We start from the raw sequence: 21995 nt of genomic DNA, 5'->3' as shown, positions 1-21995 counted from the left end.
AACAATTGGCAGGGTATTTTATTTCTACGCTTATCTAATTTGAGACAACACTGAAAATCCTGTGCAGAACTGCAAACAAGTACAGATGCATGTTCAGCTTCAGCATGCTTTGAGTTGTCTACCAAACGGAGGGACCACTGCTGGGCTGATCTTACTCTTAATTGATTAATCACAGGCGAGGCTTCCACAAGCAGTGTGTACCCCCCAGCTTATCATCAAGGATTATGTTCACAGATACTCTGTTTAGACAGCAGTGTGTTAAATCCCAGCAAATAATATGGTCACCAAGATGTGCGTGGAGCCCTTTAGGAGCAAAGCTGCTAGAACAATAATGCAATGACATGAAAAAGCAGCAGGTAAACTGCACGTCTTGATTCTTCCCAGGCACAAAAGCTTCACTAGGGCTTCCTCTATCTCAGACTTGTTGGGGAAAAAACAGAGCCATTGCTACCTTGCTTCCCCTATTAGAAATGTCACACACTTTGACATAATTTTTCTCCTCACCCCACTGAGGAGCTCAAACGAACAAAGGAAAACACCCAGATCTCCATGCAGCAGACAGAACTGCAGCTCATCAACACCATTTCTTCACATGACAATTATCAGCCAACCACTGCAGCTGCAGGGAGTTTCTCATGGTCCAGAAAGGCTGTTCCAAAGGTCCACAAAGTCTGGCATCTTTATTTAAATGTCAGCAAAGCAGCTAGAAATAGCCCCTCTGCTGCCGAGATCACACGAGTTAAGCTATAGCAGGTAACAAGGGACTTCCTCAAAACTCTTTCATAAGCAGCTTTCTTGGAACTTGATTACCATGACAGAGGGAACCGAGAGCCTAAGAAACTCAGCTGACAGCACCGCAGACCTTTGCCTCGGGCAAAGCAGAATGAATTCCCCTCGCTCCCAAGTCAATGCAATTTCTAGCCCAAGGCTGTGTCTCATTACTCCTGCCCAAGCCAAGGTTGTTGGAACTTCAGTGGCAGTCGAGCAACAGACTGGTCTCTTGCTGGCACTCCTCTGAACGTGGGAGCTGTGGGTTTATTTAGCTGGAAATCTGGTCCGCTGTATAGAGAAGTTTGGAAAGAAGAAAGAATGTTTCTGGAATGTGGAGCGTTACAAGATAGGTACTATAAAATATAATGAGAAAGAAAGATTACAGCATCCAGGAAAAGGATTGAGTTACATCTACCAAGCAATGCTGTTTGCTCAGCAGCAGCATGTATGAGTTCACAAAGTTCATCCTTAAGAAGGATGACAGCTAGGTGAGAATGTAACTTTTGTCTGGATAACCTGAATAATTTCTAATTTGTCTGTGTCCTAAAAAAGAAAATGGCAAGTTAATACTGCTCTACACACCTTATTTTATTTTCCTCTAAATTTAATACAAGTTTAGCACTGTCACAGAGACAGATAAAGTTTAATAGCTCAGAAAAAAACTTTTGGCTCCGTGGAAAAAAGAAACTTATCAAGCACTAAAAGGCAAAACGTCCTAGACAGTGCTATGCAGGAGTTCTGCATGCATGACTTGTACCAGTATCTCCCTTCTCCAATAAGCAAACTAATAATTCTTCTGCAGCCAGAAGCCCCTTGTGGAATGTGCAAAAGAAACGAAACACACACACACACACACCCATCCCACATCACGCTGCAGTGCTGCGACTCCAGGCTGAGCTGGGGCTCGCAGGTTGGACCCACCACCATCCCCACTTGGGAGCAGCCCCGAGCAGGAGCTCCTGGAGCAGGAGAGGCCTAAACATGCCCTGCAGTTTAGGGGACAACATTTCTGACTCTGGAAAAAGTCATCAAAGAGAGCCTTAGAGAAAGATCATTCATTCTAAAAGTCAACAGAAATCTAGAGAGAAGAATCTTTTGCTGTTTCAGAACGGGTTTTTGGTTTGGTTTTTATTATGTATTTTCTATTTTGTGTCCTCCCTCAGAGTTTCTACCCAAGATATGGGTCTTGTAGGAGCATTTCAAGGATGACCACAACAGCCTTGCTTTTCTTGATTCCCTCTTGTGAACTTGAGTTAGCCCATGAAAGCTCAGGGACTAGCGAACCACCTCCAGCACAAGCAGCATTTCAGATTGAAGAGTGACCCTGAACTGGGAACATTTCAACACAAAATACAAAAGTGTTGGATGTGTTAAATCTTTCAGGGACGAGACTCAGGTTAAGAAGGAGCTCCTAGAATTTTGACAGGCGGGTTGATTTGGGATTTATTTTGAATGGAGTTTCACTTCTGTAAAATACCAAAATACTCCTGAAGTGAGGACATTTGAAACAGGAATTAAATTGTAAGATGACAGAGCCAGACCTTCTTTGCAGGTATCTGAAGAGGAATATTCTTGATTGCCTCAAGACCGTATCTTCACAGCATCCCCTTTTTTTCCAGCTCCAGCAGAAGAGAGAAGTCAACTCCAGTATCAAAGACGAGACACTAGCTCAGCTCTCCTTTCTGTCAGACTTCTACATTTCTTCTAGTTCTTCGATTACCTGGTCATCATGGCTGCTGGTTTTGTCATTCATCCAAGCTCCCTTGTGTGCAGCCAACAGCCTGGGCATTTTTCTCCTAAATTACCACAGTTTTTCACTGGATGATTAGGAAAACAAAACAGGGCTGGCTGATGCTGTCATGCTCTCAGATTCTGATTTCAAGGTGATTTGTGCTCCCTTCCTCCTTGGTTTGTGAGAATGGGAAGGGAAGCAAAAAGCTCTCTTCTTTTGTATACTTGCAGCCAAACAGGGAACTAACTTGCCTAGCCCAGTATCTGCTCCAAAGTGTGCGGTATGTCAGGGGGACAATCAATTTCATGGTTCTATAAAACTGATTGAAACATGATTACGCAGCAAGCCATGGGCTCTTTTTTCTATGACTCTCCAGCCGCCTGTGCTTCTTAGGAACAATTACTACTGCAGGTGACTTCAGGTTGCAGCTGGGACAGACAGTTTCAATCTTATCAGGAAGTATCAGACATTTAGGGTACAAGACTAAAGTTAATTGCACCAAGGGTTACACAAAAGGAATAATTTGAAGAAAGTTATCTTCTAATGAACAGGAAAGAGTTAGCGAGCAGGTTAGTGAGCAATCCTTCTCCAGTGCTGGACTTCAAAACTGAAGAATGTATTTTATGACCAGATGATTTGGCACATTTTCCATCCTAAAACTCTGTTTAAGCCATGCAATTACTGCTACCTACATCCCTCCTCAGCCACTAGATTTCATCCAGGAAATGGGACGAAGCAAAGGCCTTTCATTTTTCCATTCTTTTACTGTTTCTTTTGGGAGAAGGTTAAGGAAGAATTAAAGAGCATTTTTACAAGTTATATTTAAGGCTGGCAACATGTGAAAGACTAAAAGCCCTGAAGAATAAAGTCCTTTAATTTAATCACAGCACAAACACAGCATGGTTAGTAACAGTACAAAAAGCCAAAGCGCAGCTCCAGGAATGAATATGGAAGTTAACCTAGGGAGACTCAGTGAATAACAGAGGCCTATTTGCTCCCTAGCCTATTTACTGAGAGTCATGTAAACATGGAGTCAATTAAAGCAGAATACAAACACAGACAACAGATATCCAAGACGGGATATAACCTGGCCCTATACCCAGGCTTTCTCTTGACCAGGAACGGGGACAGTAGGGCTGAGAAGTCTCATCTACTCCCCTTCTTGCTCAGACTCCTTCTTCCTCTTCTGATTTCCTTGGGACTTTATTGTTTTCTGTTTTCTATAAATAAACCCAAGTTTAATATCTATGAGAAAGGGAGGAAGAATGGAGTAGGTAACAAAGCAATTGGGAGCACCTCAGTAATGTATTCAGGCCATTAAGGATTTCATTAGGTTTACTAAAAGGTCATTAATGATAAAATATCTTCTTTTATTTTACCTACTTTCTAAACATTATAGTCTATTCTGCCATTCAAGCTTGCACCCCACTGACATTAATTAGCATGCTATATATTAAGGAGAGTTTTTAATGAGCTGTTATTTCATATGATTTTATTGGAGAGCCTCATTGTTCAGTTTAACAGCAGAAAATGACAACTATAGAAATTGCTTTGATAGGACTGCAGCATTGAAGCGATTATTCAATCTCCATACTTGTTCCTCAGTTAGTTCTCGATGCTGAAAGCTCTGCTTAATATATCTCATAGCTGGTTTGCCATGCTACACGTGGCATAGCAAAAGCTGTGGGCAATGAACAAAGACCCAAACCAACACAACAGAGCACTAACAACATCAATTCTAGCTGCTCGGTTTGCTATACAGCAAAAGAAGCAAGACCCACATATATATAAAATATTATTGCCACATTTTTAGATAAAATATCAAATCCCAGCCATTATTGTACCTGATAATTGTAAGACCACACATTTTTAGTCACTTTAATCTTAAACTGGACAGATCAGGGCTTATTTTCCAAGTCAAGTGTCTGCCTCACCCTAAGTTGTTTTTTTACAATTTCAGACAAAGGAAGTTGAATTAGAAACAACAGGAAGAGTAAGGAATCCAGTCACTCCCCATGTGCTAAAACCTAGCAGCTGCCAGGATCCCTGGGAAAGCTGTCCCCCCAGCTGCCAGCCGTACCACCTGGGCAGCAGGGAGAGCAGAGACCAGGAAAAAATAGTTACACACAGGGAAGGGTGAAAGGAGAAGGCAAAGGGGGAGGGTAAGGGACTCAAAGGGACAGACTGGCAATGAGAGTAGGGCATAGCAACCCAAACCCAGCCTGTCCGCTGGACAGCAGGACCATGGTTAAAGACTGAGTCTAATATACATGCACAAAGGACAGCAATAAGATTAAATACCCAAAAGGAACTGTAATGCTGGCATCTCCTCATTTTGAAGGCAACGGGTAGATCATCTTGACCGGCTTTTCCTCTTTTACATAGCTCCTCGGTTACACCAATCAGCAGGATAAAGCCATCACTTCTAAATTTTTCAGTCCTACCTACTTGCTAAATCGAGCAATACTCCAAGATCAAAGGGAAAGAGCTATCCAGGAATGAGGTACAAACATATATCTGCAGTTTGCTTTCAACGTAGTCAACTACTACATTTCAGTAAGCAAGATATTGTAAGATCTGTATATGGAACTGGAAGAGAGCTTTATCTATATTAACATAACTGCACAGGTACACTGGTATTTGAAAAAATTAGATGGAAGAAACAGGATTAAGAATCAACTGTTTTCCTGGATGAGCAACAAAGAGGAACAATATGTCTGAAAGAAGAACAGACCAAAACCATGTTTTTACTAGAAAATAAAGCAAAGCATTGGAAGGCAGAAAGACAAGATGTTCACACATCTACTAAAGGATTTTTAAAATTTGAACTTAGTTATAAGAAAGCATAAGTTTTGGGCGGGGGGGGTTCAGTCCTTATCGCTTACTTTGGCTTAGAAAGAGCCTGAGATGCACACTAAAATAATTTCAGTTCCTTCCTTTAAAAAAAAAATAAAATTGTTGTACGCAAATCTCTTTTCTCATTTGCATTGGATTTATATTGCTGCAAGTCTACTGGCTTCAAAAGAACAATAAAAAGGTAATCAAAGAAATTGTTGTGCTCAGGGGACCATATTATGCTTTTATTTCTGGAAAGCTTGATAAGCAATTTTTTTAAAACAGTTCATTCATGCTATTTATAACACAAGTATGCTATTTACCTGGAGATTGTCATACATTTAAAAAAACCCTGACATCCGAGTTTCTCAAAAATTCCTCTCATTTTTTCATCAAGATCTTACTGGAAACCATAAGCTTTAAAAGAGCATCATTAACAAATGCTTCCGAGTTAAGTATATCCTGCAAGTAACAGTGAGTGAGCAACGCACAATTAAGAACCCTATATAATGTGAAGAAGTTTGTTCAAAAGCTCTTCAAAGTGTTTATTCAGAAAAGTATGCCTAATTAGGAAATCATTTAAGCATTTCCTAAATTGAAGGCTGTGTTAAACTAACTGGGACAGGAGGGAGAGAAACAGCAGCAACAAAGACACAGCAAAGATAAACCCCTCCTTTCAACAGGGTTTAGCACTTGAGCAGACAGCCAGAGTGCCGGCATCTGGTACCTCCTCCCTGCTGCTGCCCCTCTGAGATCACGCACGGGCAGAAGCCAGCCAAGCCACCGCCCCAGGTCCTACCAGCCAGCCGAGCCACCGCCCCAGGACATACCAGCCAGACAGAGCAGAGCCTTACTCCTATCATCCCCCACATCAGCTATAAATTGACACGGCTCCAACTGACTTCAGCTCTGCCATGGCATTTGATGTATCCAAACGCGATAGGGGAAGGAAAACCATCCTGTGTCACCAGAACAGCAGCTGCATATTTTGGCTTCTATATTATTGTGCACAGGCAAATTTGGTTTTCCTTGCAGCATCAGAGAAGCCATCTTCAATGCTCTGTGTATGGCAGAGGGGTCACTCAAGCACGTACTGGAATTCTAGGGCTGACAGGGAGCTTCTAAGCCAAAATACTTTATTAAACAGCATGGAAAGGGGAAGAGATGCCCTCTGTGGGATTCTGCTGACTGAAAGCAAAGATATTTCTTGCCATTTTGCGCTCCTTAAATTTCACCGAAAAGCTGTCTCACCAAGCTCTGCCTTGTCCCAGAAACAGAACAACAGTGTCTGTGGCTGACATGGCATCCCAACCTGCTAAGCAGGCGAGCAATGCTCAGATTTATAGCCCTTCTCAACTGCCCAAAAAACAGTGCAGTCAGCACTATTTGTTTTCCAGATTCTGGCCTGAATCACAACAAAGTGGGACCCAGAACACTGGCAGCATCTAACCAACCTGACCACTAAGTGCTCAGTAAATGCTACAGTCAGCAACCATCTAATAAACAATTCCTCTTCAGCCAGCCAGCCCTCTTCCAGTGCAATTCTGCGCAAAAAGCCATTAACTACAGAACTGATTTAGCTGGGTACATATGCACAGCTTTCCTTACGTGTAATTGAGAGGATGATGCAGCCTACTATAGAGCTGACAGAGTTTCAAACTTAAACAGATTATACACGGCCACACAGTTTCGTTGCTAGTTCAGATTATTAAACAATTCTAATTCAACATAGTACAGAGGCAGTAAAACACTTCTTCTTCGTGTAATTGACTTTCATGGACTCTGGACGAACAATATACTGCAGTACAAGACATCGTATAAATCTGGTGTCAAAGGAAAACAACATTAGTGCTGCAGATGAGCAGAGAATAATATCCAAGTGTGTGAAGACCGCATTGTCAAATGCCAGTACAGAAGAACGATAAAGCTGCGCCCGAATATACAATCCTTAATTGATCATTTCCTGGGTTTTGAGCACTTAACAGTGTCTCCTTAATGTTCTCTTAATGTTCAGATAAATGCAGCAGCCAGCTGTGTGTAGCACGGACTTCCCTCAGTGCACACTTAGTGAGCTTAAGTGAGCAAGCTGCGTCCCAGGAGTATCGTGCATCCACAGAATGCAATTGAGAAGCTGTAACATGATTGATTTTCATGGGAACGTTCAAAGCCACTTCTCACTGAAGGCAATTTCCGAGAATTGTCATCTTTCTACTATTTCGACTGCAAAGCTTTATATAAATTGGTTGCAAGATTTCGTGGTTGTTGCTTTCCTTCTTGTGGGAGCCATTTTTCACTCCTCTTAACCAAAAAAAGCCTTTACATAAACAAACAAATGACTAAGCCAAGTTGGGTTCCAAACCGTCTCAGCTTTTCCGGGAAACCTATTTTGCTACACCTTTTAGCAGGGAAGATTTTATCCTAAAAATGTCAGGTTTCATAAATAGCTTAAAAAAGGGCTATGAATAGAAATGCATGCACATCCATGCAGCAGACAGCTACTACACCAGATAATCCTGCTTTGTGTCATAATAAGTATGCACTTTGAGGAGTCAAAGGTGGAAAAAATTTGTTTCCACCCTATTGTAAATGCAGGCAGTGCATCCCACAAATATTGACCTTACGCATGACCCTCTAAGAGGCAGTTTCCATGTAAAGACCTCTCCTGCAGAGAAAAACTGAGTGAAGCAATAGAGAAGAAATGGCATACTGGCAACTGGAGAGACAATGAAGGGCAGACTGCAATTTTACATGGCAACTAAGAGGATCTGTAACCTCTGAAGTGCAATTTGAACTCAAATCCACTGGGATTACAGGAACGAGGCTCCAAGCATCCCATCAAAGAGCTGAAATCGTGTACAAAAGTCCCATATATTCTTATTCCTGGCATCTAAATAGAGATGTACAGCATTTCAGAAACAGTGACTGAGAAAACTAGCTAGTTAGCAGCTGCAAATGCATCCTTATTTTTCCCAAGATCCATGTGCAACCCACATGGGACGTAATAATCGTAAAGATGAGAACATCAGTGATTACAAGACTACACCTTACAATGTTTAAAAAGACAGCTTGCTATTGAAGCCTTTAGGCATGGCTCACTGAAAGGACTTCAACAGTCCGAGTCATTTTTCCAGCCAAGGAGCTGAAGATGCTGTAGCCATCCTTCAAACGCTTCTGGGATTGTAAGACCCAATAACAATGCCTTCCCCCAAGTCATGCGACAAAGGTTTTAGATAGGAATGGTCAGTATTTTTTTTGTCCTTCTTCGTCCTTAAGGGCAAAGTATTCTAAAACCTGACAATTCTGAGAAATAGATTATAGATGAAAAACATATTTACAAAGGTGAAAGTCAACCTCACTGAGTGCACCCACAAGCTTCCAGCTGCCCAAACAAACAGTGAAATACAGATATAAAGAAGTTATGGTTATTTACATTTTCAAAATTAAATGCAAGTTTGCAGAAAGCATCTTGGTCCACACATATATCTGAAGGACTTCAATTTGGGTTATGGAACCAACACTTGAGACAACCTCATATCATCTAAAAGCAGAGGAACTGAAGTGCCGAAGCTGGTCCATGACCTTAAATCAGACTGCTTCTTCCAACAACATCATAGGTTTTTCTGCTGTTTGATGGTGGTTTGACTTTACATACACTTACGATAAAAAATAAAAACCCTTTGTTGCACATCTTTGTATACAAAGGCTTTGAAGCTGAACTCCCACATAGCATAAGCACAATAAGCAGCATTTGATTATTAGGGATTTTAAAGCATAGCAGCTTCTCTGGACTGGTAAAAAAAAAATAAATAAAAAAAAAATCAACAAGTTGTGGTGCTTTCAGTCTGCCAGGAGACTGAAGAGGTGACAGGACTTATTACAATATTATTAGATCCTGCCACTTACAGCTCAGTGCAAGAGACAGCTCTAATAACTTCTCTTTTATGAAAGTCACATGCAAAAACGTCACTGTAGAGATTCTATCCAAACCAACACACCAGCAAAATCCATTATGGCTGTTCAGCTGTGTTTCTGAACACAGACTGATCTCCTTGTCTCTTGTAAGTACCTACACACCTTGAAGCTACCTGGGGACTTGACTATAGCTAGAGGTCTTCAGCTTTATCTGTCGCACGGCTTGCAACAGCAGCCCATGCATCTCCCCAATGGCTTACTTGACCAGGCAGATCAACCCACACCTACTAACACGGCACACACTCGTGTGATCAGCTGCTTTGGTGTGCTCCCCTCACACCTGCAGAATGATCTGAACTGTCACTCGCTCTCTACACCGCTCATATCCTCATCTTCTCAGCATACCAATTAATGGACTCGCAATTCCCGGAGCCTTCCCAGTTCCCTTCAACAAGAGCTTTCTGCTCCCTAGAAGCAGACTGCAATTACAGACTGATTAGGGATCCAGAAGGTTCCTTTGTTTAAAAATCCAGCTGTGCCTGTACCCAGTGAAACAATTACTTCTCCAATTGAATGCAGGGGGTTTTAAAACCATTTTCAAATGCAAGGCTACTGCCACCTTTATTAAAAGATTACAATAGCAGCCTGAAGGACCAATATCAATCAGAAGAGACTTGCATAAGTCAAAAAGGGTCATTAAGGTCCTTCCATTTTGTTTAGGCTCTTTAGAAGTACTCAGTCACTATGAAATCAGGGATTCTGGCTGCTAAATGACTTGCGGAAGGTTGTGCTGCTGAATTTCAGCCCAGCTGGTATGCCAGCACTGCATGAGCAAACTGCATCGGCAATTTGTGCACCACGGAAGTCTGCCTGGCAGGGAACTGAAAGAATGGTTTGGGATCTGAGAAGAAATCTGTCCCAAGGAAAAGCAAGTGAGATGTAAGTAGAATTGACAGTGTGTTTATTTGGAAGCCTTTTAGAAGCTTGCAACAACGTTTTTTAATAGAACTAGGAAGAAAAGACAGTATCCAGGAGGGAACTATCACTTAGGAGAAGGAGGAGGGTTTGTGCCCATGGGAATTTGCGAGACTGTCACTTGCACGATACCTACGTGCGAATCCAGCCAGTTACTTCCAGGCGTAATGCACAACTTGACACCCCTAGCTAAAACTCATGAGGTGGTATTTCTTGATCTGTACGTTGCAGGAAATTTTTCTTCAATAAGCATTGGTAGGTTCTGGGCTTTGTTTCTCCCTAACGACAGCGATGCAGCTGCAGTGTTTCTAGAAAGCTGCGCGTTGGCCAGACCATCCCCGAGCCTCCCGGCTCGTCTGGATGACAGGGCCATCAGGAACCGTGCTCCCGACAGAGACCTCATTACAGCAGCACTGCACCAGTTCATAGCTTGACCTTTTTTCTTCTGTCGTCGTTAATACCTTCTGCTTCTACCTGGATCGGTACTGTCAGCCATGACAAAGAACTGAAAACCTACCGGAGACTAACCACTCTTTCTTTCCCCCCCCCCCCCCCCCCTTTAACCAACAGGTCAGCTGAACTCTGTTAATGCTGGGTAAGGCCATGATGATACTGAAAAACGGCTGACCCCTGTCTAAAATAACACTTTGCAGGTCATTACTACTGAGGAATTACTGTGGTGCTAGACACATGGCATGAAATCTTGAAATAACACTAGTAGAGACAACGGTGCAGGTTAAAGTATCTGTACTAGGCTAGGGATTAAGCAAGCAATACAAATGATGCAACTACATGGACAATACTGGACGTTTCTCAGTATTTTTAGGAAGTTTAAACTCCAGTTGCAAGTAGCAGGATAAAATGTTTCTGTGCACATACCTGTACTTTATTTACTGAGCAATTTCAAAACCAGGGTTTCCTGCTACTTGCACTCACATTTGCTTGTGATACAGATTTCAGTCGCCTGACAACTACCCTGAGAATGCTCTGGCCATCTCTCCAGGCTGTGTGTAACTGCTCATCTGTATTTTTATCTCCACCTGATGAACTTGTCTCAGGGTGCCATGGAGAATGGGAATGTTCTGTAGGAATTTTCACATGTAAGAAGGGATAGGAATGGAAAATATTTCCATTCGTGACAACCCGCAGGCACTCTGGCTCTCCTGGTGTTTTTAACACTTGGATTTTCATCCTTCTGTAGACAAGGGGGAAGAGCAAAAGGAGGAAGAGTTTGAATTCACCTTGACTTCTCTTTGGCTTCAACTGCCAAATATGAAAAGAATCATTATCAGAAAAGAAAAATCTGTTTGTGCCTCCACTGAGACTTGAGCAATGATCTGACTCCAGGGGCAAGGGCACTGTCAGGATGTATCACCACCCTGGAGGCATTAAAGTATCTCTGTGCAGCTGCTCAGCCAGAAAAGCTACACCGATTGCTGAAGTCCTTTCAATGCGCTGAGCCCAAGGCAATATTTTAGTAGGAAACAGCCTCTTTAAAAATTAAAAGCAGTTATTTTTGCATCATTTGACTTGGATTATTTTAAATGTGTTCCACTATAGGTCACCTGTGTTGCCAAAATCTAACGACTTTGCAACTGATTCTATTCAGATTAATTCCTTAAAAATACAGACAACTTCACTGCATAGTTCCTTACACAGACGCAGGACAGCCTGTAGTACACATTAGAAAAACATGAAATAGCAAGGGTTAGTTCTGTTCTAGTACAGACAGTTGGGATGAACCCGCACAGATATCCACAAGTTTCTCAACAACAACCAACAAAAAATGACTCCTTCCTTTCGTCAACGATTCTCATCCTGGCTGAAACGACACAAAATTAGCAAGAGGAACTTCTATTCATTTACTTAGTCTTGCTGTATTAAATTCCATCTACCTTTTGTGAACCAGCTGGAGAGATGACCTAAAAGCACAGTTACATTTAAGCCCAGGAGAAAGTTGCCATCTCTTGGTCGTGCTGTAGTGCAAGAGCTCACTGATGTTAAACCTGCTTGATTTTTTTCCATTGCACTGTGTTAGAGACAGCCAGCGCTAGCAAGGAGATCTAGGACTGAGATGTTATCAGACATGCTGCTCCAAACCAAGAAGGTGGACGGGAAGAGGGAAGGAGCAGAACCTCACTGGCGAAGGCAGAGTCGCTTCCATGCCTTTTCTGAAACAAGTCTGAACATCCTCTCAGCATAAAAGAGAAAGCAAAAAAGTGGTTCTTGCCCCTCTGTATCAGAAAATGCTGCACAGGCCCACAGTGAAGATTTTAAAATCACCTTAAAAGCAAAGTTTTTTTCCACTTTTTGTAATCTTACTGTGGCAAATGCTGAACTTCAAAACTGAAAAATGCTCAGCCAGCACCGGCGCATCACTTTCTGATACTTAATAAAAGCACCCTTACTGAGTCTTACAGGACTGACTCTCCTTTCTCACAATTCTCTAAAGCAGTCCTCCTTTTCTATCTCTTTTCTGCATACCTGGGTGCACATGACATTATGGATACAGCCTCACCAGAAGCACGTGACAACAGTAACACTTCCTTACCTTAACAACATCTGCTTTGCTAAGCTCCAGAACCACGTTTAATTTCTTTTTTCACCCAGCACAGGATGGTCAGTGATCATCCTATAACCTGCTGGATAATTTGCTGGGTGGTGGGGAAAGTGGTTGGGCTGGATAGACGCATCATTGAAAGATTCAGTAAGAACACTGTAAGATAAGACTTAATGGTTATATTCTGCTGAGATAGCCAGAAAGTGTTATTACTATTGGAAAGAGAAAGGAATTAGTTACAGTATTTAGGTATAAAACCTAACAGAAGTTTACCTCATGAAAAAAAGGAAAGAAAACAGACCTTAGAGATACTGCAGAAGAAAAAAGGGCAGGCATTGAACACCTGAGACATGGTGAAATATATGACTCTCATTTTGCCACAAATATGGTAAAGAAATATTTTCTCTTTTTTGAACTGGAAAACTTTGTCAGTGACAGCAGCAGACTATCTTGACAATCCTTATCTATTTTAATCAGGCTTCTTTTAGCACCTGCTGAAATCTCTCAGAGCTCAAGATTGGCTTAAACACATACGAAAAGGGCCCTGTGGCATGTATTCCTAGAAAACAATCTGTTCTCCTCACCTCATAGAGTGTAATGATGCCATTTGTCTCATTTGGAGGCTTCCACTGAACATAGATCTTCTCTTCAAAAGGTCCTCCCTGGATGGATTCCAAGGGAACAGGTCCAGGAACTATAGGGGGAAAAAAAAAACAACCCAAAAAACTGTGTTAGAAGTACCACCAGCTCCAGTTGCAGACACTTCAGAAGACACCAAGAGGCCACCAGACAGGAAGTTCAGAGATGAATATAAAACAAAATTAAAGCAATACAATTACAAAAAAAAAAAATCCCTCAAGGTATTAGCATTACCCAGGTACTATCAAGATGAACAGGCTACTCGTCACCTTTGGTTCTAATAAGAATACCCTAATCTAACTGCTAAATGATAAATGAAATCAGAATCCATAAAAACATGAAGCTAATTTCAGTACTTCCTTCTTCCAGTACAGCATAGCTGTGGCAAGGAAATTAATTTGTCCTTCTCCGCTCAAACAACAGCAAAGCTCCAGCCACCTAAACAACCAGATTGCATCTCGGCATAAAGATGCTACCGGGCTGTATACCTTTATCAATATGAAAGATTGACCTCCTTAGTAAAGTAACAACGTAAGATTTATATTTCATTAAGGCTAAGAGGCCAGCTAAAAAAATCCACCTCCTGAAGCAAAATTTTAATGCTGTGGAAGATAACTAGCTAAATGCACTCCCAAGCCTGTCTGACAAAAGACTGTTGATTCTTCAGAAAGATCTGTCATCCTCTTACATCACCCGTATGATATACTGGACTGCTAGAGCCACCTTCAGATGAGAGGAACCCAGGACAGCAGCTCCTTACAACTCTGGCAGTGCAAGAACACTTCATTTGTAAGGCATTAGATAGGATGGAGGCTTGTAGTCTACTAGAGTCCTTGGTCTGAAATAGCTCAGATGGGATAACAACACTTTAAAGCTTTCCATCTGTAATTCCAGAGAACAGTTCTTTTGTACAAAAATGGAAGAGTTACCACCAAACGAATTTAGCTTCTGAGATGTATATAAAATGCTACGTCTAGAAGACCAGCACTAAGTAAAGCTACACTCTGGGAAGGACGACATGATACTTCTTTTTGGAACAACGATGTGAAGGCACAAGAAAAATCAGGATTACATTTGCCCATATGATAAAGAAAGCTGTGCTGTGGGTCCTGGGTAGTTCAGAAAACGACTTCTATAGAATTCAACCTGCTGCTGTTGAGTCACTGCTCAGGTTGACGTTCATGATTTCCAAGCACTTCAGGGAGCCCTGGCCTTTTCAAGAACATGGCTGTGAAATGGAAATTATTTGCACCTACAAATTTTACTTGCATAACACACGCACTGTCCAGAGAAGCCATTCATAAGTCTCATGGGACAGAGCATTATGTTGCTATTTACAACTTCAAAATATTCATCTTCCCCCCGAAAAACAAGCAAGTAAACCTGACATAACTTACCATCTTCCTCTGTCTGCACAACCAGCTCTTCACTTTCCATCTTGCCCTCAGGATTAGAGAGGGCTAACCTCAGCCTGATAGTCATGAAAGGCCGAAGACCTCGCAAGGTGTAGTGGGAAGAAGTTTGGATGAGTTCCTCTGCCTCGAATCTTTGCTGGTTAAACACATACTGGTAGTGGACTGTGAGATTATAGCTGTGGCAGCGGGTCACCGCGTAACCAAAGGGCTCCCACTGCAAGGTCAGCTGCCGGGAGCGAATATCAACAACTTCTACATTTTGTGGTCCATGGACAGGATCTGTGAAGCAAGCAAAGAAAAAACAATAAATAACTTGACATTAAAAGAAGTCAGTCATCCATTAACATGCTTTCTTCCATATTGCCAGAGTATCTAAGCACTTCACAGTTATGAATGTTCTTGTCTTTGCAATGTACGAGGGATAGAGAAATTAATGTCAGCTGCACAAACGTATTCTGGCTCCCGCATCTTCTCTGAAAGTACCCTGTCACAGGGCCCTGAACAGTGGTCATCCTCCCGATTCCTGTGAAACCTCACTGAATTCGACAATGGCAGCATGATTCCCATCAGTGAAGTAGTTTGAAAGTCACACTTTCTTCACTCTTACTGAAAAAAGAAAGATGATGGTGTACCTGAACTGCCCACATACTTCGCCAAGTCCTGCCTCAAGTGATGCAATTACATCGGAAATGGCTGACAGAGAAGGAACGAACTCAAGTCTCTCAGCTTTCACTTTAGCTACGCAGCCCCTAAGCTGCCAGCCCTAAACCCATCCTGCTCGGAAACTAAAGTGCAAGAGTGTAAGAACGAAGACGAAGAGCCTGACTGCAAGACTTCCAACACCGCAAGTGCCACCACCCTCTCCATTTTTTAGACTCTTGAATGTTTTGGTAATGGGGCATGCGAGCAGATCATGCCACTCCTTGAGTAAGTTTTCTGAGTCATCTCCACCTTGTGCCAATAAAACTTTTATTTCAGATCACATCAACGCTTTGGCCCCACCGAAATTTCGTTGCTCTTTATTATTCTTTTTGCAGTATCTGACTGAGGTACAGTTTGAATATTCATGTGTAGGAATCATTTTCACCTGCTGTTCCTTAATTTATTTTTAACAGCATAACTCAAATGCTCTGACTAGAGACTCTACCCTTTATATAAAATATAAATGCATGCACCGCCAGACATGCAGATATAAAGAATGACGGATGAGTAAAATCAGTGTTTGAAATATGTCAGATGGTAATAATACTACACATGTCCTAGTTTGTTTATTTGACATTTCTTCAACTTGTGCAGCTAGTTTGCTTTTTTGCTCAACATATATCTAAGCAAGGCAATTAGAAAACACATAATTTCACAGAGTTTCTTGATTTCTAGCACAATTTAGTGTTTCGCCCACTTCTCATGTTCTCTCACGATTTCAACCTGTGAAAGGAACTGAACATTTTCATGGAAACAGAAAGAGTCACACGGACTCCCAAATACTAGTTACACTTCTTTGAAAGATAATTAAAGTGGAGAAAAAGCCTTCTAGTAATTCTTGAAAGAAAAGCATGCACCAGCCATATTGACTTCAATCTACTAATGCATAAGCAGAACATATGCTTTAACAACCAGCATACTCCATATTACTTCTAAAAATACCCCTAGTGATCAGCAACGGGAAAACAGCTACTTCTGAAATGAACACTATTCTGAATCTTTACACACACACACACACGGAGACACTTTTGAAACATGAGAGATACTAAAGGACCGGGGGTCTAAAGCTAGCAACTGGTTTAGGTTTCCCCACAAGTCACGTCATGCCCTTAGCATCCAGAAAACCCCTCTTAAATGAGATTCTTCAGTACTGTGTGTGTCAAAAAAACTGTAATTTAGAAAGTTTCTATGCATAAATATACACATACATACTTAGCATTAAGTGACAATCATTTTTTTACTACATGCCCATGAAAAGAACGTTTGTGTAGATGAATTATATAGATAAATAAGGTGAAACAAAGCACGGTTCTGCACGATCTTTCAGCCTCTGAAACTGTAGAGGAAAGTACAAGCCTCATTCCAAGATGCCTCAGAAGGAAAGAAAATCAAAGGCAGATACAGATGCTTGTCCTGAACTCTCCACTAAACCAAGTAATCAACCCCAGAGCCCAACTCAAAACATGGCTGAAACATGGCAAAAACATTTCATGCCAAGACAACGATGCAGCTGAAGATGGCAATTAACCTCCATGTTAATGCTATACTGTTTTTATAAAATTACAGTTATTTTCTTCAAGTCAGTCATGTTATGGAATGAGTGAGTAATTAGAGGATGTTTGGTTTATTGATGTCAGATGTGCTGACTTTATCAGTGGGTGAAGAACAACTCTTGATTCAGCACCATCTCACCAAGTGCATGTCCAACACCAGGACTATGGCAGGTTACCTGCATTTCTTAGCTTGCTTTCTCATCTTGTTCACGTTTGCCCTTTCCTTTCTTACCCAAAACTGTAAGTCCTAGAAGCTGCTTTGTATTAACCAGTTTCTCATTCTGCTCAAAATTTTACTGTAAATACTCTAAGATACATCCTGAGGCCTGTCTCTGGTTTTTCAACACAATCTTTTCAACAGAGTAACCGGCCTATTGGGCAGAGATGACCGAGTTACAACGTGAGAAACTAACACACAGATTTCACACACAGCCCAGACCCCACTGCCCAGTCATAGAACATACCACATTCTCCAAGGCTGATAACCCTGAAATGGAAGATTCTTCAGTGAAAGAAATGAGCTCATGATGCCTGTAGTGAAAGCAGGCAGGGGATGCAGGCTTCAGAAATACGCAGAGCCCGAGGCGTCTCTGACAGCAGGGACAGAGACTTGGCATCTGATGGCCTTCCAGATTTTTGAGCAAAGAGCGAATAAACAAGTAAGTAAAAACTATTTAAACTAGGTTCAGAGAGTAAGAAACCAAACTGTAATTAAATCAACAAATAGAAGCTGGACATGGAAACCTTCATATTCTCTCTGGCTCCTTTTTCTCAGTTTCAATCTCCTTTTTCTGAAAACCAAGACTATGCAATTTTGAAAGTGTTTTCCTGCTGCCACACTGACTCCCTCTGAAGCGTAAGCCATTGAAACTCATTTTCAAAGATGAGATGTTATACTGTTCTTTTTAAAGGACAGTGGTCCTACTACTTTCTCCATTTAATTCCTCCCACATTTTAGCACTGTTAAGTATACCATCTCAAAAGGTCTGCAATACCTATCCCTGGGACTCTGCTAACATCATCCTTTTTTCATTATGTTATAATCACTTATTTCCCCCCCTCAAAAACCAAGAAAATTAAAGATGTTCACAATTGATCTACAATCCTCTAGTAGCAGTGAGTATTTGAAACTGGACTAACTGCTCCATTTCTGTATTCTTGGAATTATAGCTTCCAAATAATGCCAGAAAAACCCCAAGATTATTAACCTTGTACTTGGCTAGCGTAAGCAAAGCTGCTAACGTGTATCTCAACTTCAGCTGTACAAAAATACCCACCAAAGCAAGACAGAAACAGACTGGCCCAATTTGAATACTTAAGAGATTATATATAAAAAGACATTAATGTAACATGCACAAACCAAAATAAAATTTTCTAAGTGTCCTGAGACCTTGGAAAAGCCAAAAGAAATTCTTCAGAGGCAGGAGCAACGAAACAGCTGCCACTGATCTGTTAAACCCGGTCTCGAACCCATGCAAAGAGAATTGCAGTCTCTGGGATTTCACTGTGCAAATGCTGTATTTTTATTTCAGCCTGGATGAACTATTAATTTCATTTTGAGAGTTCACATCAAAATCAAGGATTGAACAGTATTTTTTTAATACCACGTCTCCCACTGACGCTTCGATACCTGCCATTACTCTGGATGGCTGCTGCAAACACTCAGCGGGCGAGGAGCCTTTCTGAAGTATCCGTGATGCACAAGCGGGCCAAACAAAAAAACTTGCCCAGTAATCCTTCAGCGATGCTCCAAGCCCTTAGTCCAGGTAAACAGACATCTTTGACCCAGCAGTGACCTGCACCGTTCAGAGACTGCACTTCTTACTATCACAATTTCACCATTTTACAGAAAAGTTCACTTTTACGGTTGGCTTTGCTCTTTCCTTATTGAGTCTTCCAGATCTCATTTTGTTCACTGTGGTCTTCGTGCTCAAGGCGAGGTGTAGAAAGGCAAAGGTTGATTTAGATTATTCATAGCAATTGTCTCTGCTTTACACCCCTCCATCAAGAGAAGAACTGAGAGGAAAGCAAGCAATGGTGAGACAGCAGGGTTTGAACATGAAGCTCAAGTTGAGCGGTGAAGTTAAATGGAGACAGTCGGCTGTTGACCCCAGGTTAACGACCTGCTGCAGGAGCTGAATTGCAAAGGAATTGTTGCTGTCAGAAAAGACATGACACAGAGCAGAAGATGTTCATACATGTCTGAGGCCCCACTGCCCACGTCCCCTGACCCTACGGAGAGCAGGAGGCAGAGTTCATTAGCAGTGCAGGTGTCCACTAATTAAATTCTGTTTCCCAGCAGTAGGCTACAAAGGGAAGAAAACTGAGTTTGACAGGTAGAGCAGCTTTCTGTGAGTCCTGAAGGAGACGAGGAGAAGACGAGGTGCACTGGTAGTTGATAGGACCACCAAAACTTGTGTTCTCCCAACTACCAGCACGGTATGACCTCTCTCTGTAGCCCAGAAAATAATTAAATTCATTTTAATTTACAAAATATAAATTCACTTGTATCACAGAATGGGTGAGAACTTCATAGAACATTTCACTCTCACAATAAATCGAGACAGCAGCCACTTTTCATGCAACAACAACAAAACTCCCAGTGACGGTGAGCCGGCAGTTATGATGTTTCGTCTGTGTTTTTCAAAGACATTGTTCTTCCACCACAGACAGAAAACCAAACAGTAAAGTACCTCATCTGACAATGATTTTACTTCAAGGTTTAGATTGGAGCTGAAGCCTTCTTTACCTTGCATTTATTCCCTATTCTTCCTCTTCCTACTCAGATTCCAACAGGACGGAACAAATTTAGGGAATCCTACCTACTATCAAAAAGCGTAGCAAGGTAAACAGAACAAAAGCATTCAAGTGCTTTGCCTTAAATGCATAATTCAAGTGTGGGTGATGGTTCAGGGAAAACCAACCAACTCCACAGTGCATGCTGCTCATCTCTTCAACGTGCTTCTGAGAGATGATCTGTTCCATGAACACTGTCCATACCAACATCCTACACACGACACTGCAGAAAGACGGACAACCACGGCCAGCCCTGGAGTGCAGCCTGTCCTTCAGTGACAGAGCTCCTTTGCTGAGCGTCCCAACTCCCCCAGCTGCCACCCATCACACTTCAACATCTTCCAAGTCCGAATGTGCTATAAATGCCTTTTCAGACATGACAGATAAGAACACTGATTAAATCGAGTTCGCTAGTCTTTCAGTTCTTTAGAAATGTTTTGGCTTTGCCCTTCTCTGCAGAAAGAGCATCTCCTTAATGTTTAGATGTAATTTTTTTTTTTTTAAACCAGTTCAGATATCATCACTGGTCCAAAGACAGTACAGACAAAGCTGAAAGCAGGCTATTATACAGAAAGGCACGTTCCGAGAGAAGACTTGCAACAGTGAAAAGAGGAAAAAAGGAGCGAGACGGACACAATAAAATCACCACGGAACAGCCAACCTGTTTGTTGGGATACCTGCAATCAGCTACACCCCAAGCCCTGTACAAAGACACAGGTGGCATTATGGCTGATGAACTAAAACAGGCTATTTTAGGGCATTCTCTGAGCAATGAAGAAGGAGGAGCCCTGCCACACAGATGAATCTGTTATAAAAGAAAGATTAAATAAGTTAGACAGTGGAGTACGCGCTTGGATAAGCCACAGACTGAGTTCTCTCAACAGTTAACACAGTCATTTTACTTCAGCTCACAGCACACTTACTCCATTTTTTGATTGATCTGCTTTTGTTTCAGTGGCAAATTTTACTTTGAATTCTGCACTGAAAGAAAAATCAGATTCCAAAAACAACAAAAAAAAGGAAAAATATTTGATATATTACAGAACTGGTTAAACATCCTCTGATCTCATAGTTCAACCTTGTTAAACAAAACAAAGTGCACACAAAAAAAGAAAAATCAACCGAAATGCCTTTACACTGAGCCCAACTCTACCTGACAAGGACATTCCCATTTCTTACATAGCGTGCCTGTCACGCACGGACTGCAGGTCCCCGGTGCCGAAGGTGGCAGGAGAAGCAAAGGGGCCGCCTGGCCCAGCACCCCCAGCAAACCCCAGGGCGCAGCTGGCAGAGCCTCACCCGCACACAACTTCAGGATCATTAAGCACTACTTTTTAAAAACGCTTATTAGCATCTGCTAAATGGATGTTTTTTTCATTATAGTATGATATGGTAAAATGAAAGCTTTCTTCCTCTTACACCTAAAACTATTGTTCCCTAACAAATTTAAAAATAGTAATTTAAAACAACAATAAAGGGTAATTACTGGTTTTATTAAAAACCTCTATCATGAAGACACGTAGCCGTAGAATTGCATGGCTGGGAACAAAATGTACATTATTGAGCATTTTGATGATTAAATACAAAATCATAATTAAGTATGCTAATGAAAGTGAGATTACAAAGCAGGTAAACCACTTGGGTTCTTTTTTCCAAACAAAAGTAAAACATGTATTTTTTACAAATTTATTTTCTTATGTATAAACAAAATATTTATTTTAACTATTTGTTTTACTATCGTGCATGTGCATTCTGTTTAATTACCTCTTCCTCTGTGTACTTCTGCTGTTATCTTCAAAGGGAGTAAGGGGAAGAGACTGGAATAACATATCAGCCAGGTTCCTCACTGTCCTGGTTTCGGCTGGGACAGAGTTAGTTCTCCCCCCAGTAGCTGCTGTGTTTTGGACTTAGTACAAGAATCTTCATAATACACTGATGTTTTTAGTTGTTGCTAAGAAATGAAGGACTTTCTTCAGTTTCCCATGCTCGGCTGGCAAGCAGGTGGGCAGGAGCTGGGAGGGAGCACGGCCAGGCAGCCAGCCCAAGCCGGCCAGTGGCAATATTCCATTCTGCAGGCATCCTGCTCTGTTTACAAATGGGGGCTG

The 21995-nt window shown here is 41.6% G+C and overlaps 1 protein-coding gene across 8 annotated transcripts in view; it reads right to left on the bottom strand.

Moving 5' to 3' along the window:
• Window positions 1–21995, bottom strand: part of PTPRT (protein tyrosine phosphatase receptor type T) — a 475971-nt gene that overhangs the window by 148010 nt on the left and 305966 nt on the right. For all 8 annotated transcript variants that reach the window (XM_075438296.1, XM_075438300.1, XM_075438302.1 and 5 more), the window contains exons 8-9: window positions 14822–15118; window positions 13370–13479 (exon numbers count right to left, since the gene is read on the bottom strand). In XM_075438296.1, coding sequence (XP_075294411.1) covers window positions 13370–13479; window positions 14822–15118 — 407 coding nt within the window. The remainder of the gene's footprint in view (window positions 1–13369; window positions 13480–14821; window positions 15119–21995) is intronic.

The sequence above is a fragment of the Opisthocomus hoazin genome, chromosome 18 (assembly GCF_030867145.1).
Source record: "Opisthocomus hoazin isolate bOpiHoa1 chromosome 18, bOpiHoa1.hap1, whole genome shotgun sequence".
NCBI classification, from domain to species: domain Eukaryota; kingdom Metazoa; phylum Chordata; class Aves; order Opisthocomiformes; family Opisthocomidae; genus Opisthocomus; species Opisthocomus hoazin.
Note: the sequence above shows the minus strand (reverse complement) of the source record. Positions and strands in the feature narration are given on the sequence as shown.